General features: G+C 43.6%; 1 protein-coding gene across 2 annotated transcripts in view; it reads right to left on the reverse strand.

Annotated features, from left to right (window-relative positions):
- The window catches only part of Smarcb1 (SWI/SNF related, matrix associated, actin dependent regulator of chromatin, subfamily b, member 1), a 37,093-nt gene that overhangs the window by 14,279 nt on the left and 4,564 nt on the right, over positions 1-18,250 (reverse strand). The window contains exons 2-5 of one of the 2 annotated variants that reach the window (XM_013014520.1): positions 17,645-17,756; positions 15,604-15,733; positions 10,216-10,353; positions 6,912-7,039 (exon numbers count right to left, since the gene is read on the reverse strand). In XM_013014520.1, coding sequence (XP_012869974.1) covers positions 6,912-7,039; positions 10,216-10,353; positions 15,604-15,733; positions 17,645-17,756 — 508 coding nt within the window. Of the gene's footprint in view, positions 1-6,911; positions 7,040-10,215; positions 10,354-15,603; positions 15,734-17,617; positions 17,757-18,250 lie in introns of both variants that reach the window. The other variant, XM_013014519.1, reaches the window with a different exon arrangement.

An 18,250-nucleotide genomic window follows, 5' to 3' on the forward strand; every position in this document is an offset into this window, starting at 1 on the left:
TTATAGGTCAAATTAGCATTTCTTTAATGGCTAATAATGTAGAACATCTTTTCTATTATTACTTGCCATATGTGTGTCTATTTCAGGGTGTCTTCTTGTCTGTTTGTTCTAATTGGATTCACTTTTTTAATGCTGAGTTTTAAAAGTTCCTTATGTTCTAGATTGTAATTCTTTATCAGGTATATGGTTCCCAACTTATTTTTGCTTATTCTGCAGCTTGTCTTTTAAAAAGGAACTTCTGGAGGGAAGGGGTAACATTGTCCAAAAAGAAATGTAACCTAACTTATTTAGCTGTAACCCTCTGCACATCACCTTTATAACAACAATTAAAATATTTAAGAAAATTAAAAAAAAGAACTTCTGAAGGCAAGGCTTTGATGAATTCCGATGTTCAATATTTCCTATTATAGATAGTGCTATTAGTGTATAAAAGTTTTTTTCTCTAGTGTTCAATACCCCAAATTTCCTATGGTTTTCCCCCCACAGATACATAGTTTTGTGTTTTACATTTAAATCTTACATTTCTTTCTTTTTTGTGGGGGGCGTGAGGGGGGGTTCCCTGGGGCTTGAACACAGGGCCTAGGCACTGTTCCTAAGCTTTTTTGCTCAAGGATAGAGCTCTACTACTTGAGCCACAAGTCCACTTCTGGTTTTTATTGCTAGTTAATTGTAGACAACAGTCTTACAAGCTGATGGTGGTTCACACCTATAATCTCAAAGTCAGTCCAGTCAAGACAGTCTGTGAGACTCCTACCACCAATAAACACTCAGAAGAAGGCAGAAGTGGCACTAGTCTTGAGCAAAAAGAAGCTCAGGGACAGTGCCCATGCCCTGAATTCAAGCCCCATGACCAATATAAAAAAAAAAAAAAGAAAAGAGTCTGCCTTGGCTATCTTTGACCTGAGATCCTTAGATCTCAGTTCAAATCCTGGTCTCTTTTGAGTAGCCAGGATTATAAACGTTAGCCACTGGCACCGGGCTTATATTTAATTCATTTTTACTTTATTCTTACATAACATGTAAGGTTTAAGTCAAAGTTCACTTACTTATTTATCTATGGGTATTCAACTGCTCCAGCATCACTTTGTTCAAAGGGATTATCTTTGCTGGGCTTGGGGAAACATGCCTGTAATCCCATTCCTTGAGAAGCCTAGGCAGGGGATTGTTAGTTACAGGCCAGAGCTACACAATGACCCTGTCTAGAAACAAACAACAACAACAACAACAAAAGGCTTTCTTCCATTGAATTGAATTTGGCTCAAACCTATAACACTGACTCATTCCTGTAATCCTAGCTGAAACTGAGACTGAGACCTGGAGATCATGATTTGAAATTAGCCCAGGAAGAAGTCTGTGAGACTCCATCTTTAATTAGCCAGCAAAAAGCTGGACTGCAGGCATGGCTAAGCATGCTAGCCATGAGCAAGCTGAGCTGGAGTACAAGGCCTTGAGTTCAAGACCTGGCACTAGTACACACACACACACACACCCACACACACACATCAATTGCAGTACTATTGCTTTTATTGGGGAGGGGGGGGGTCATGGAGCTTGAACTCTGGGCCTGGGCACTGTCCCTGAGCTCTGTAACTCAATGCTTGTGCTCTACCACTTTGAGCCACAGCGCCACTTCCAGTGCTCTGGTGGTTAATTGGAGATGTAGCTCATGGACTTTCCTGTCTGGACTGGCTTTGAACCACAATCCTCAGATATCAGCCTCCTAAGTAGCTAGGATGACCACCGGCACCCAGCTAGATGGGTTTTTTTCTTTTCACTAAAAAAAAAATTTTCTATAGAAGCTCTTGATTTCTAATCTATCTTCAGTAATATATAACTACAAAATAGTTATATAGCAATTCAGATTCAAAATTCCTAGCAGTATTTTGCTATTGTGCAAGGTAATTATAGAAACCTATTATTTATAATCACACAGGAAACAGGTGGATGAAAGACATTCCAACGGGAAAATAAGAGAACTGTGTTTCACCTCTAGACTCGGTCATGGTCACCTGGCTACCATGGTTACCTCATGGATTTCAGATCCTAACTGCTGGGCTTGGCTTCTTGGATTTCTAACTCTGAGCATTTAGTAGCTATTCTTCCTCAGAACTATTTATTTCACAAATAACTGTTTCAAAAAATACAAAAAAGCAAAGGGAGGAATATTTTATCTCTGGACAGAATAGTATTGATATGCTGGTATGGAATAGTTCAGGATTTCCTATGCATGTTTATACTTAATTTGTGTGTGTGTGTGTGTGTGTGCGTGTTTGTGTGTGACTTAATGTGTGTGTGTGTACTGGTCCTAGGGCTTGCATTCAGTCTGGGCACTGTCCCTGAGCTTTTCTTTCTCAAGGTTAGTGTTCTACAACTTGAGATGCAGTTCCAATCCTGGAATTTTGGTTTTTTGTCCAGAGTCTCACAAACTTTCCTGCCCAGCTGGCTTTAAATTGCTACCCTGAGATCTCTGCCTCTGGAGTAGCTAGGATTACAGGCGTGAGCCACAGGCACCCAGCATATTTTCTCCTTTTATCCAGTTTTTTTTCCCTAACCACTTTTTAATTTAAATTAGTCTTCTGTTCCAAGTGTTCTTATGGCACTTACCTTACATTCCTTCTAAATAGGGTGAGGGTACAAGTAAGTACTAGCAACATTCTATGAATGGTTGCAGGAAAAGTTACCAAGAATCCTTAAATAAATTGGATCCTAATGATCAATACAAGTTTGGAGTCGCTTTTTTTGTTTTTTGTACCAGTACAAAAAAAAAAAAAAAAAAGCTCAGCACTGTAGCTGAGCTTTTGCACTTAAGGCTGGGACTCTACCACTTGGAAGTTCCACTTCCAGCTTTTTAGTTATTAACTAGAGATAAAAGAGTTTCATGGGTTTTCCTGCCCAGGCTGGCTGTGAACTATGATACTCAGATCTCAATCTCCTGAGTAGCTAAGATTATAGGTGTGAGCTGCGGGCACCTAGCTCAGTTCAAGTTTTACTCAGTGAATATGGGCTATAGCAAATTGAAAAAGGTAGAGACTTCTAAATAAAATGTATCAATATTAAGCTTCTTAGAATGAATCTGTCTATATAAGTGTCTACTTAATCAGGAAATATTTCTCCTCCATAAACATGAAATAATGTTTTTATTGTGTTTTGAGCCAGTACAAGGGCTGGAACTCAGGGCCTGAGTGATGTACAGCCCTTATTTTTTACTTTTTTTTTTTTTTTGCTCAAGGCTAGTGTTTTACCACTTGAACCATAGTTTTTGCTTCCAGCTTTTCTGGTTATTAACTGAAGATAACAGTGTCTGATTTTGAACCACAATCCTCATATCTCAGCCTCCAAAGTTGCTAGGATCACAAGTATGAGTTATGGATACCCCAAAAAAATCATGTTTTATTGAAACTGATGATGCTGATTAACAACAGACCTCTGAAACTTGTATCTATTTAGTGCTGAAAAATCCACATTGATCTTTATAACCAAGTTATCAGAAATAAACTACCAGCATAGCAAGGCAATAAAACAAATAAACCAAAACAGGGTCCCTTACTGCAAGGAGCTAAAACTAAAGGTGGAGTGATGAATTAACAAGTAGCCATGATACAGGCCAAGTAAGCAAAGATAGCAGATGATGTACAGTACCAATGATGGCCTGGTAGTTACAACTTCCCTATTCCAGTACTAGGTGTCATCAATGAACTGGACCTAACATATCTACCCTCAATACAACCTCCCAGCACCTCTTGACCAGAACCTCGTCTCTCACCCATATATCACTCATGGGTCCTGGAGAACAGGCACTTGGCTCTTTGGGCTGAATAGAGGCCCTTGGACGTGGGCTTGACACACCAGGCATCTGGAGATGACCAAAGAAAGTAGCCTAATCCTTCTGGAAAGCTCAAGGCAGCTATACATCAATAACTGCTCACTCTCTTTAGGAAATCCCCTTGGAAGAAAAATGCTGTAGGTAAGGATGTTAGTTGACATGTAGCTGTTAACAGCAGGGAGTTTCAACAAAGTAAGGCAGCTCAACTAACAGAAATTCTGCACCAATTATGAAAGAAACAAGAGACTTACCATTAAGGAAAAACCCTCAAATTACTAGCACTATAATTATGCTAATATTTACACATGAAGTGACTAGAAAAGGTAAAACTGAAATCATTCGCAGTGAGATTCTGGCAGTTTTAAACTTATATCCATTTTATTTTTTATTGTTATTATAAAAGTGAAGTGCAGAGGAATTACAGTTACATAAGTCAGGTAATGAGTACATTTCTTTTTGGACAGTGTCACCCCTTCCCTCGCTCTTTCCCAGTTTTTCCCTCAACTTCTATCCATTTTAAAGTGATATTCACACTGTGCATGATGGTACATAACTATAATCCTAGCACTCCAGTAGCTGAGGCAGAAAGATTTCAAGTTCATGACCATCCTAGGCAACCTAGGTGCAGTATCAATAAGTGAAGTAAAAAATAACAAAAACCCAAAAAGCAAAGCAAAGTGAACTACCCCTCAAAAATACCCACTTCTTTTTGTCTGCATGTAAGTATGAGCATCAAGTCAGATAGAAGGTTGGGATATAACTGTTTAATATGAATAAGGCTATGGGTTCTATTCCTAGTCTTGCAAGAAAAAAAAAAGTCCAATAATTACAGGGCTTGCCATTTAAACAGGACACCATGATTAGGGATATATCTGAATCCACAGAAATCAGGGTGAGCCACTAATCATCTATGTTGTCAAACTCATCTGCATTAAACTTGGTAAAGCCCCACTTGTTTTGAGATGTAGATCTGGTGGCCAGCAAATCTGACCTTGGACCTGTGCATGCTATCAGTCACTTGTTCTTTATTCTGCAGCTTAGTGTGGATAGATATGATTACCTGACCAACATGTACCCTAGCCACTGTACTCGTGTTGCCCAAAGGCACCCCGCAACATGTATGGAGCCCAGATGACAATCAGAGACCTGAGTACTTGCTGGAAAACTGTCTCCAGGATTCCTCTGGGCCATCCATAAAAGCCACAGGCTGTGAACACTACTGAGAATGCTGCTGGTTAACAAACATTCTACACTGAGTCATCATGAATAAAGAACTTTTTTGCCGGGTGCTGATGGCTCATGCCTAAAATCCTAGCTACTCAGGAGGTTGAGTTCATAGTCCAAAGCTAGCTGAGGCAGGAAAGTCTGTGAGACTCTTATCTCCAATAAACCAGTCAGAAAACTAGAAGTAGTGCTGTGGCTCAAGTGGTAGAGCTTGAGCTGAGGGACAGCACCTAGGCCCAGAGTTCAAGCCCCATGACTGGTGGGGGGGAGGGGGGAGGCGCGCACACGTGCATGGGGAGAACTTTCTTGAAAGCTGGGGCTGCCTGTAATCCTAGCTATTAAAGAGGCTGAGATCTGAGAACTACAGTTTGAATCCAGCCTAGGCAGGGCAGTCTATGAGATTCTTATCTTTAATTAACTAGCAAAAAACTGGAAGTGGAATTGTAGCTTAAATGTTAAGCGTGCCAGCCTTCAGTGACAAAACTAAAAGACAATACCTCAATTTTTTATTTTTTTGTTGGTCATGGTGCTTCAACTCTGGGCCTGGGCGCTGTCTCTCAGCTCTTCAGCTCAAGGCTAGCACTCTACCACTTGAGCCACAGCACCACTTCTGGCTTCTTCTGCTTGTGTGGTGCTGAGGAATTGAACCCAGGGCCTCAGGCATGCAAGGGAAATACTCTACCACTGAGCCACCTTCCCAGTCCCCCAACTTTAAAAAACTTTTTAACACTATACTTTATTTAAACCTGCATGTTCACAATGTTAAAATTTCAACATAATGCCCTGAATTTAAGACCTCATACCAACACGAAACAAATGGAAAACCAAAATCCCAAACAAAACCCAAAAGAACTTGCTAATCTTTCTTAGCGTAAGCTAAGAGACTTACATTGAGATCACAGAAGCCCAAAAAAGAGCTGGCATCTGCCTAGGGGTTAAAGAGAGAGGATGCCTGAAAAAGAAGAGGTGAGCGGACAAAAGAATAACAGCACACATGCAGCTCATGAGAAAACATGGTGGCAGCTGAGGCTGCAAAGGAGTTATGGTGAAAGGGTCTGAGCAGCATCCTTGTCATCTTGGTCACTGGTACTACAGGGACTTGCCAGGCCAGACCCCTTGAGCCACCAAGCCACTCCATGGAAGACAGTACCTGAAACACTACAGGGGATTTTTGGTTTTGCCTTTTTCTTTTCTTTTCTCTTTTTTGAGATATCTCAATATTTAACCCAGACTGGCCTTGAACTTTCAGTCCTCTTGCTTCAGCCTCCTATGTGCTGGGGATGACACACATGTTCTACCATTGCCAACTGCTGCCATAGCTCAGATGTAGTTTGTGTTGCCAAAAATCCATGTTGAGGCTTAGTCCCTAATAAGCAGGGTTGGGAGATGGGGCCAGGAGAGGTATGGGGGCAACATCCTTGTGGGTAGAAAAATGCTCTGCTTTGGTGAATGAATTCTCTCACTCCTGTGGAGTTATCATAAGAGAAGGTTGTCACAAGGCAAGTTCATCCTTCATTTGGTTTCTCACAGTAGTTGAGGTAATAAAAAGCCCTTACCCGTTAAAAAGATGCTGTCACCTGCTCTTGGATTTCCTGGCCTTTGGAATCACAAACTACAATAATGTCTTTTATTTATTTGTTACTTTGTCTCAGGTACTCTATAATACCAGAATAAGGACTAAGATACATGCTCATCCTGAAAGGAGCAGGGAACAGTGGCAGAACCAGAATGAACCCAGAGTCTACATCTTTAAGAACCACAGCATAATGCTCTTTATGCCAAGTCCAGGATACCAGACAGGCAGCTGGTAGGAAAAGGGACATATGTACACATAAGATACAATGGAGACCAACTGTCCACATACCATTCATATTCCAGGTGAAGGCATCCCTTAGCTTCTGCCCATCGATTTCCATGTCTAGCCGGATGGGCACCAGCACCTCAGGCTGGGATGCATTCTCATGGATCACAGCTGGGTCATGGTCATCAAAGCTGAAATGAAATGGCAGCATCTGTCAGCCCATCCACTGTGCCTATAACCCTAAGGACGTGAGTTCTCAGCTTCTGGCTGCATTGTAGGTCCATTGTAAATGTGGCTGAGGAACTAAAGGGGGCAGTAGCACTCAGGACTTACGTTTTCCAGGTTGGCATTCAATCACTGAGTCACACCAGTTTTTTTCTTTTGCTTTGCAGTATTTTTCTCTTTCCTTTTTTTGGGGGGGGGTCCAGTCGTGGGGCCTGAACTCTGGTCCTGGGTACTGTCCTTCAGCTCTTCAGCTCAAGGCTAGCACTCTACCACTTTGAGCCAAAGCACCACTTCCAGCTTTTTGCTTATGTGGTGCTGAGGAATCGAACCCAGGGCCTCATGCATGCAAGGCAAGCGCTCTACCACTGAGTCACCTTCCCAGCACCGGACCATGTTCTTCTTATTTTAGACTTTCCCTCAAATTTGGGATGGTAGGCATGCATCACCACACCCAATTACTTTCTCTTGAGATGGAATCTCAAACTTTTTTGTCCAGAGTGGCCTGGAACCACAATCCTTTTCATCTTTACCTCTCACACAGCTAGGATGACAAGTATATACCACCACACCTAGATGTTGGTTGAGAAATGGTCTCATATGTATGCTCAGGATGGTCTCAAACTGTGATCTTCCCAGTACTGGTAAGAGACACCAGTACTGGGTTGAAAGGATACTTCTTTTTTTTCTTTTGGTCAGTCATGGGGCTTGAACTTGGGGCCTGGATGCTGTTCCTGAACAATTCTGCTCAAGGCTAGTGTCCTTCCACTCTAAGCCATAGCTCCACTTTGGGTTCCTGATGGTTAATTGGAGATAAGAGTCTCAGGAACATTCCTAACCCAGTTGGTTTTGAACAGTGATCCTCAGATTTCAGCCTCCTTGAGTAGCTAGTATTACAGGTATTAGCTACCAGTGGCTGGGTATGGATGGACACTTCTTAGTGGCACCAGTCACCTAATGGTGAGGTAGAACACAAAAGGCCAGCAGAAGTCCCAAGGCTGTAATAGGGATAAATAGAGTATAAATAACAAGTGCCAGTCTGTCTGCAGCAAACGGTGCAACAGAGCACGATTTCCAGTTTCATGGGCACAAGAAGGGCTAGGAAACTACAGACTTGGACAGTAAAGGAAAACTTAGGCTCCAATGGGACATTTAAAGCCCAAAGAAGGGATTTTCTCAGGAGCTGTGGACAAGAAGAGCATTTTCAGAAGACAAAATACTCAAGCAAAAGTTGAGACACAGAATGGAACAGTGGAGAAGCAATAATCCCCTGAAGGCAGAGAGCAGATCACCCTGTGGAGAGGTCCTGAGGCCTCTAAAAAGGTAGCAGATATATCCAAGGGCCAGAGGTTCTTCATCTCAGGCTGCAGTATCTGACTCTTTCCTGTGGCAACCTCATGAGTCTGAGGAAAGGAGTAATGTATTTTCAGAGGACAAAGAGGAAAGAGATGGGATGGGCAGGCTGAGTCTGAGGGGAAGTTGGGAGGCCAGGGGAAAGCAAGGGCGTCTGTGGAATGTGGAGAAGGCTGAGAAATTACTCTCAGAGAGCATGGAAAAGATGGAGAGATGCACTGGAGTGCTTTGGGACTCCAAGATGGGAAAGTAGAGAGAGTGCTGGGGATAGGAGTGGCCATTCTAAGGGTGGAGGTTTTAGTGACACTCAGAGATGAGAGGAAAAGGGAGGAAGGGAGAGAACGAAGCAAGGGAAGAAGGATGGAGGGAAAAGAGAGGGAAGGGAAAAAAAGAGACCGAGAAGGGGGGGAGAGAGGGAGGGAGGGAGAAAGAAGACAGAAGGAAGGAGCGAGGGAAGGTAGAAGGGAAAAGGGGAGGGAGGGAGGGTGAAAAATGGGATAAGCCTTGCAAATACTGCTTGAAATGAACTTAAGCAGAGGGAAGGTAGACCTCTGGGCAAGTCAGCAGCAGGAGGTGATGTTCATGAAAAATGTTCAGTGAAGAAGTCCCAAAGAGAGCCCTAGCCTCAGCTCCAGGGAGTGTAGAGGATTCTTAGAGCAATAACAAGGTCTGCCTAAGCAAAGGGGCCCAGGCTGGCTGCAAAACCGAGAACACAGCAGGAAGGTGAACAAGGGCTGCTGCAAACACTCAGTGAGACCTGACTACCACTTGACCCAATGGCCAAGAGTGGCCTAATCCAGAGACTTGGAGGGCTGGGCAAGTAGGGAATCTGCTGAGACTAGTCATAGTATGAGGAAAAAGGAAGGAATTGAAATGAATTCCAGGTTTTAGGCCTGAGTAAGGGGAGGGATGGAGAAATCTACAGGTGGCACATGGCTGAGGTTTGGGAAGTGTGTGTATGTGGGGGAAAGTGTGGGCCTCAAAGAAAAATGTGAGATAAGAGCTTGAAAAATGTTGCCCAAAAGACAACTATGCCCTCATTCCCCAAACCTGTGACCATCTCCTCATGTGGTTCAAAAAGCACACTGTGCAGATGTGACTAAGTGAATGATGCTGGGAGAGATTATTCAGCTGGCCCTAAACTGTGTCAGTGTCGTTCCAAAGAAAGAGACCCAGGGAACCTTTGCATACAGTGTAGCAGCCATGTGCCACAGAGGCAGACGCTGGAGTGATGTGGCCATAAGCCAGTGCGTGAGGAAGCCACCAAAACTGCAAGAGGATCAGGACCAAGATTTTCCTCTGGAGCCTTGAGAGGAATAGAGTTCTGCCCACACCTTGATTCAGGTCCAGTTAAGCAGCTTTCAGACTCCTAGCACCAGAACTGTGAAAGAATAAATCTAGGCTTCTGTAAGAGGCAGTAAGTTTTGGTATACGAGTCATCTTTTAAATTCCCACCACCGCACCAGTTTGTAGTGACTTGTTCTAGTAGCCACTAAGAAGTGACCCAGCAGAAGTCCCTTTAAGAACTTGAAACCTCCCAGATTGGCTATGGCTAGCTGAAGCAATAGAGGGTGGAGAAAAGGCCTCTCAGGACTGGGTCCCCAGAAGCTCCTCTGGGGTACTAAAGAAGTGAGGAGAAGAATGTGAGAAACCAAAGCAGGGAGAGCCATCAGTACAACAGGCAGAGCGGTGCAAGGCTTTCCTGAGTGTGCCTCTGGGAAGAGAAAAAAGGGAAGAATGGAGGTACAATGGAGGCAGAATCTACCCTGAGGCCAAGTGAGGTAACACTCACCACAGGGGAAAGGTTCTCTTCTTGTCCCGGCCCATCCGGTTCCTGTTGATAGTGGTGGAACACGGCACAGCATCCAGATGATGGGAGCTGTTAGGCAGCGTCGGCACCCACTGGCTGTTCCTTTTGGCTTTCTGTTCCCTGGGGAGACATTAGAAACATACCCCATCAGATGAAGGAGTTCAATTCCAGCCAGTAGGATTTGTGGATGTCTGCTTCAACCCTGCTGAGCTCCAAGCTGCTATGGAAGATATCTGTGCCTGCCTGAGTCTGTAGAGCACTGTTCCCCATGCCTCACAGCACCTAGAAGTACCTGGACAAGGGGAATGGTGAGGAGGGTGCTAGACAAGGCCCAAACCATGAGTTGGCCACTAACCTATAACCATGGTACACTGCTAGGCATGGCTCACATAGAAGTGTATCCTTAATGAAAGGAAGGGACATGAGAGAGGCTTCCTAGAGGGGTGGAAACTAGAAAGGAGCCTTATACAGAGTCAGGGTTCACTGGGTATCTAGGCAAGGCACGGGAATAGTAGGGAGAAGAGTGCCATGAATACTCCAAGGAGGGGTGAAGACCAAGAAAGAGTATTTCCTATTCACAGGGTCTCCCAAGGCTCTATGAAAATATGACTTTATCCAGTAGGTGGTTGGAAGCTTCCAGAGAAAACAGATGTGATCAGACTGATGATTTTTGTTTGAGACAGGGTCTCATTATATTGCCCTGGTTGGCCCTGAACTTATGAGCTCAAGTGATTTTCCCCATCTCGGCCTTCAGAGTAGCTGGGACTACAAATATGAACTACCACACCCAAAAGACTGTGATTTGTAGGTGTGTCAACCATTCTAAGATGGACTAGGCAAGGTTTCTGGCATCTGACCACCCACAGGTGCAGAGGGAAGAAAATGGACTGGCAAATATCTTCCAGAAAATGTCACCCCAAGTAATTTAAATAACCTATGTCCCATAATGGTCTTTTCTCCAAATTTTAGGCTGCTTTTCTCAAAGCTATTTTTACATTGAAGCTTCACTGCTGAGTTAGACAGATGAGACCAGTCAGGCTCCCACAGTGCTTGGTGGTTTTGCCTTAACTGTAAGCTATAAAGAAAGCAGTACTTACGTATTGTTCATCTTTATTTTTATTTATTTTTTGTGCCCACTACAGGGCTTGAATCCTGGGCCTCATGCTCTCCCTTGCTTTTTTGCTCAAGGCTGATGTTGTAATGCATGAACCATATCTGTTTCTGGCTTTTTGCTGGTTAGTTGGAGATAAGAGTCGCTAGAATCTGTTTGCCCCCATGGGCTTTGAACCTAGATTTTCAGATTTCAGCCTCCTGAGCAGCTAAGATTATAGGCATAAGGCACCAGCACCTGGCACATCTTTATCCCTACAAGCCAGGTACTGGCTCACACTTGTAATCCTAGCTACTCAGGAGGATGAGATCTGAGGATCATGATTCAAAGCCAGCCTGGGTAAGAAGTCTGGGAGACTCTTATCTCCAATTAACCAGCAATAAGCTGGAAGTAGAGCCACGGCTCAAGTGATAGAGCACTTGCCATGAGTGAAAAGGCCCTGAGTTTAAGCCCCAGTACCAATGAACACCCATACTCCCCACTATCTGCACAAATTACTCCTACAATAACTGTCTATATAGTTAGAACAAGTGTTTGAAAGTACCCTTAAGAAGAGACTTGGGGATGCAGCATGCAGGCCTTACTCCTATCCATGAATGGGGGGGAGGGGCGGCGGAGAGAGGTGGTAACCAAAACCTGTCTGGGCCTGGGCCCTTTACCTCTTTTTCTTTTTTGGGGGAGGTAGGCTAAAAAAGGAGTGTCCCTGGTCATGCTGTCCCAGCTTTTAAGGTCCTGTGAAAATTAGTTCTACCTTCCATTTATGTTTCAGGACTCAAGTATAAGATGAAGGCTGATAAAAGATCAGAGTAAGACAGCAATACAGAAGATTTGCCATAGTCCTTGTCAAACTGAGCACCATGAGTCCCTCCCTGTCTCTACCCATATTCTGATTAGAATTTCAGACCTGAGCATTGAAGGTGTCAGTGCCCCAGCTTTTGAAACAAAAAAAGGTAAAGGCACTAGTAGCTCATGCTTATAATCCTAGCTACTCAGGAGGCTAAGATCTGAGAATCTTGGTTCAAAGTCAGCCAAGCAGTGAAATATCTGAAACTCCAATTAGCTAGCAAAAAATATTCAGAACTGGAGCTATGGCTCAAGTGGTAGAGCATCAGCCTTGAGCAAAAAAGCTAAGGGACAGGACCCAAGCCCTAAGTTCAAGCCCCAGTACTAGCACCAAATTAAGTAGCAAATTCCTGAGCCCCAATCCCATCCCCATCTCTAGTGAAGGGACCAGCAATAGGAATTGTTCTTTGTCTCTTCCATTAAAAGTTCCAGTGTAGCCAGGCTGTGATTACTTCTATTTTGCTAGATAGGTATCTTCCTAGCTCCTGAGCTGAGCTCCTACCTCTTACCCTCAATTTGACCCTATCTCTGTCATTTCTATGTCCAGCCCCTCATCTGGTAGACAGCTCAAGAAGACCATGCTAGTTGTCACAGACCACAGACAATAAATATAAATAACAGACTGAGACATATACAAAACATAAACATCTAAGTCACAACATCAAATCCAGCTCACTCTACAAGCTCTTTCCAAGAATCCCAAAAAGGTATATCCAGCCTGTGCTCAAACAATCCAGTGATTGGGTGAGGAGGCTGACTGGCCCATTTACAGATTGACTAAGCCAGCCAAAGATGCTTCCCTTGAACCTCTGCCACTCTGAACTCCGTTGTCCTGACCTCCAGGGTAAGAAGACTGTACTCTCTCAGCTGATCTTCATATGACATGATCATTAAAAAATTGTTTACCACCCTATAAAAGGCTCTCAGCTGACACACGCAAACTTAAAAGTGCCGTCCATATGTATACAATTTCCTTCTGTGACTTCCCGGGCAAGTCTAGCCATCTTTATGTTCTCACCACATCCCTTGGGAGAATAAGAATCTGCCGAGCACACGTCTACAACACTGGCTAGGCTGGATGCATGCCACCTTACTTGATGAGGAATTAGAAAAACGATTTGACAGCAAAGTTGAGAGAAAACCTGGAAAACATCACTTTGAACAATAATCCCCACCTCTTAGTGCTCCCTAGCTTATGTTTATGGGAATGTATTTTTTTTCTGTTTTTGACACAAGGTCTCATTATTTATCCCACACTGTCCATGAACTCAAAATTCTTCTGCCTCAACCTCCCAAGTGCTGGGATTACAAAAATGCAACCAATGCCTGGATTTATTTATGCAGTAATGGGGTTTGAACTCAGGGCCTCAAACTCTTGTCTGGCTTTTTTGCAAGGCTGGCACTCTATCAGCTTTTTGCAGTTTAATTGGAGATAAGCTCCAGCTGGCTTGGAACCATGATCCTCAAATCTCAGCCTCCTGAGTAGCTTAGGATCACAGGTATAAGCTTAGTTTTAGAAATGTATTTTTCCTTGAGGGCTCAAAGAGTAAGGTAGATAGGCATGTCTTATATTCTACATGCTTCATTCACATGAGCCATGGCTCAGATGCTGCAGTCTACCTGATGCTGACATGAAAGGTCACATCTTAGTCCATTTCAGTGTCTGTATCTTCTAACACCTGACTTTTCCTTAACAGTAGACATTCAACAGCTCCATATTCCCTTTCAGTATTATTCACAACCCTCTAAAGAACATCTATGTATATATAATCGTTTTTACTTATTTTGTGTTTTCAAATTACTTCTTTGAGAAAAATTTCCAGGGGTGAAATTAATGGGTCAGCAATTGTTTGGTATTCGAATATTTTACAAAAAGATCACTTCTATGTACAGAGTCATCTCTGGCAGACAAGTGTGCCAGTTCTATTCCAGCATCCTTACTTCCTTATGTGGGTAGGTTTTTGGTTTTCTTCCTTTAACCATGATGTTTTTCTTTTTTCCCCATCCCTGAGCTTTTGTGCTCTACCACTGGAACTACAACTTCATTTCAGGCTTTTTGGGTAGTTAATAGGAGGTAAGAGTCTCATAGTCTTTCCTGCCCCAGCTGTCTTCAAACTGCAAACCTCAGCTCTCAGCCTCCTGAGTAGCTAGGATTACAGGTGTGAGCCATTAGTTCCTGGATGAATTTTTTAAATTATACAAGGAACTGGGGTGTAGCTTAGTGGTCTAGCACAATAACATGCATGAAGCCCTGAGCTCAATCTTCAGTATCCCAAAAGTAAAACCAAATAAAATGAGATTATATGTAAGAAATATTCTTCCTTACTGTATTTCTGGGAGTAGATCATCTACTTTTTTACACACTGAGGACTGAAAAAGTAGCATGTGCTTATAAAGCCCTGGATTCAATTCCCAGCTCCACTTAAAACAAAAGGAATGAAAAAAACCTGTTGAAAAATCCAAGTATTTTTTGTTGGGCACCAGCCTATAATCCTAGCTATTCAGGAGGCTGAGATCTGAGGATCATGGTTGAAAGCCAGCCCAGGCAGTAAAGTCTGTAAGACTCTCATCTCCAACAAACCACCAGAAAACTGGAAGTGATGCTATAGCTCAAGTGTAGAGAGCTAGCCTTGAGTTTCTGAAAAAGCTCAGGGACAACACTTAGGCCCTCAGTTCAAGCTCCACAACTGATCAGAGGAAAAAAAAAAAAAAAGAAATATCCAAATTTTTCTTACAAATCTGAATGCATAGCAGTGTAAATACAAAATAAGTAAAACCATTACATGTACAGAGATATTCTTGGAGGGTTGTGAATAATAATAAAAGAGAATATGGAGCTATTGAGTGTCTACTTTCAAGAAAAGGTCGGGTGTTAGAAGGTGTAGACACTTCAATGGACTAAGATGTGACCCTTATAGTTCTAGCTTAGAGTGAACAGGTTAAGGGATACGAACAAGACCCTAAATTGTGTGCGCATGCACATGCGCGCACATGTATACATACACACACACACAACATCTAGATGACTAGACTCTAGATTACAACACAGTAAATTTCCATTGATTTGCCATTTTGATGTTATAAGTACTCCTTTAAAGGTACTAAGTTTTTTTCTATATTTAAATCTATTGCTTGTTTCATTTTTCAGTTCATCTGAGGTCACTCATTTTTCTGACAAAGGGCACTTTCAAAGCATTCCTAACTGCTCTCCAGATCCAATTCAACACTTGGCCTCTGTTTATTTCTTAGGGATTCTAAAGATATAGAAGGAACTTAGAAACCTGCTAAGACAATTGTAAGCACTGTGAGTAAAGTGTTGGAAGGTATTTCAGTTCAACTTCACTTCAACCTGTGTTTGAATATGAGAAAAATCCCCATGAGTGTCCCCGAAGAACCCAGGTCCAGGAATTCATTACCTGAGGTAGGTAGGGGGCTCTGTACTGATGGATACAGCCTTATACTTCTCATCATTACCATCCAGAATCTCTTCCACCTCCGAGGCTTTCAACAGAGTCACGCTGGTGGCAAGGGTGGTATACCCATGATCTGTAAGCAGAGAGAGACTGCTGTGGTCACTCTGCTGATGACAGGAGCAAACAGCAGCCAGCCAATTGGATATAGCACACTGAAGTTCTCAGGCAAAGTGTCAAACTTACTGTTGCTGAATGTTGGCCTCTTCCAAAAGGGCAATCTGCCTTTTGTTTTGTTTATCTGTGTGCCAGTACTACAGCTAGAACTTAGGGCCTGGACACTGTCTCTGAGTTGCTCTCAAAGCTAGCATTTTTCCACTTGAGCCACACCTCCACTTCCAACTTTTTTCTGGTTAATTGGAGATCTCATTGCTTTTCCTGTCTGGGCTGGTTTCGAATGGTAATCCTCAGATCTCAGCCTCCTGAATAGCTAGTATTGTGTGGGTCACCAGTGCTAGACTCACGCCCCTCCCCCCCGCAAAAAAGGCAATTTTGATCAAGGGGTTTATTTGTATTGGGTAAAATTTATCCCTTTGGATTGATTTGACTAATTGGCCTGTGAGCACTGGCTCAGGGGCAGATGAAGTGCTAAGGACATCTGCAGTATCAGAGGCTATCAGGAAGACTCCAGAATAACACCCCAGTGGGAAGAGGTCTGATACCACCACAATCCACGACATGAAGCAAGGTGGGGAAATGGAATGGGAAATAGAATGAAAGATGGAAGAATGCTTTTCTTTTAAAACAAGAGCCTAGAGAGCTTTTCACCAAACAGAAGTTTCTGTCCCCAAGCCAATGTGGAGATGTTGTCTGGAAAGCAGGATAGATTCTAAGCTAGCTCTTTCCTAGCTCTTCTAGGAACCCTTGATCAAGGGCTGTTACTTGTCTGTAGGCCAAGCTTGTTTTTTCTTCCTCCCCAGAAGAAGCACAAGGTAGAAGCACCACCAAGACTCCACAGGGACTTGGGTAGGGGGCAGGTAAAGCTAGGGAGCCACTGTACTAATGACTGGTGTTCTATGGGAGGTGAGGGAAGCACAAAGGAAACTGATACAGGCCAGTGAGTAGAAATGTAATAAAGGCAGATTAAAACAGCTCTGGCTCCTGCATTAAAAGAATCCTACTTTGCTCACGATGGACAAAACCACAGTAGCACCTACAGTCACAACTCAACAGGACAGACTATAAAGCACTATACACATACATGCACACACCCACCTATACACATGAACACACCCACATAGGCCCAGGGCAGCTTTCTCTAAAGTATCATTGCCAAGGGGGAAGCAGTTTTGCCGCTTGCCAAATGGTATGTTGCTTCTATACTCAAATGTCCTGGTGGACATGTCTCCCGATGGCTCCCTCAGAATGTCTAAAGAGCAACTTCGCCCTGCACAGAGCTGCCATGGCCAAAGCACACTAGCTTCACTCGTGTTAGGCAGCTCACCTAGCAAGCCCCAGGCACATGATAAACCATGGTGGGTGGGGCCTGCACAGGGGCTTAGTATACTGGATGCAGGATGAAGAGCTATGGATGGCTGGGCTCTGGGAGACAAGCAGTGAAAGTCCCAGAGGGGAATGGTGGGGGCTGGGGCCACCACCCACCCCCAGGGCTACATGGAGAATGACTATGGTGACACGCCCACAGCAAATGGCAGAGCATCACAGCATTCCTAAAACGTTTTGAGACCAACATGTCTTCACGGCACCTGCTAGCCCCAGCCTTGACCCCTCCTCACACACCCACCGGGCCCATCAGGGAATATCTGATTGTGGACCACCAATGGCTCGCTAAGCCACACTCTCACCTGAGCCAGACGTGCACTGGCAGGTCCTGCCCCTGGGATCCTCCTGGCTAACTAAGGCCAAAGCTGCAGTGAAGACACTGGAGTGAAAACGTTTTATCTTCATGACATAAGCGAGTGGTTTTGAAACAGGTTTACAAACCCTCGTGAAGACGCACCCTTAGTGTTAGGTTTTGTTTTTTTACCATGTGACGATGCAACTATTTTCTTCCTCTCTTCCACAGTGGCTAGTCGCCTCCACAGTGAAGGGTATCTCTTGTACAGAGAACCTCGGAACATACGGAGGTAGTTTCCCACCTATGAGTAAAGCAAGAAGGCTCATTATGAGAGTCATATCTGCACGTGCAAGGGGAGGGTCCTGGTGAGCAGAAGATCTGCTGGATCAGTGTCTGATAAACAGGTCTTCGGGTGGCCCCCTGGCGCCAGGCTTTCAGCAGCAATAAAACACATTCTTGCTGACATCAAGGGTTCAAAAACAGTGCACATCTGGCCTGCATCTGTCCGCCCTGACAAAAGAACCACGTTCCAAAAGGCCTGACCAGATGTCTGAAGAGCTTAGCAAGATTCCCCCAGAGCTGAGCAAGAAGCTTATGATGATTTTGATTTTTGGATTAAGGATCTTTGGCACTTTCCAGAAATGCAAGGCTTCTTTGACCTTCTTTTATCTTAAGAAGCAGACTTTGATATTTTTACGATGTAATAAACACCAAAAAGGTCTTCTAATTTTAGACAGATGTAAGATAATTCTCCCCATGTCCCGTGCTGCTTTGTTTAGTAACAAAACTCAAATT

The sequence above is a fragment of the Dipodomys ordii genome, unplaced genomic scaffold, assembly GCF_000151885.1.
Source record: "Dipodomys ordii isolate 6190 unplaced genomic scaffold, Dord_2.0 Scaffold23, whole genome shotgun sequence".
Taxonomy (NCBI): domain Eukaryota; kingdom Metazoa; phylum Chordata; class Mammalia; order Rodentia; family Heteromyidae; genus Dipodomys; species Dipodomys ordii.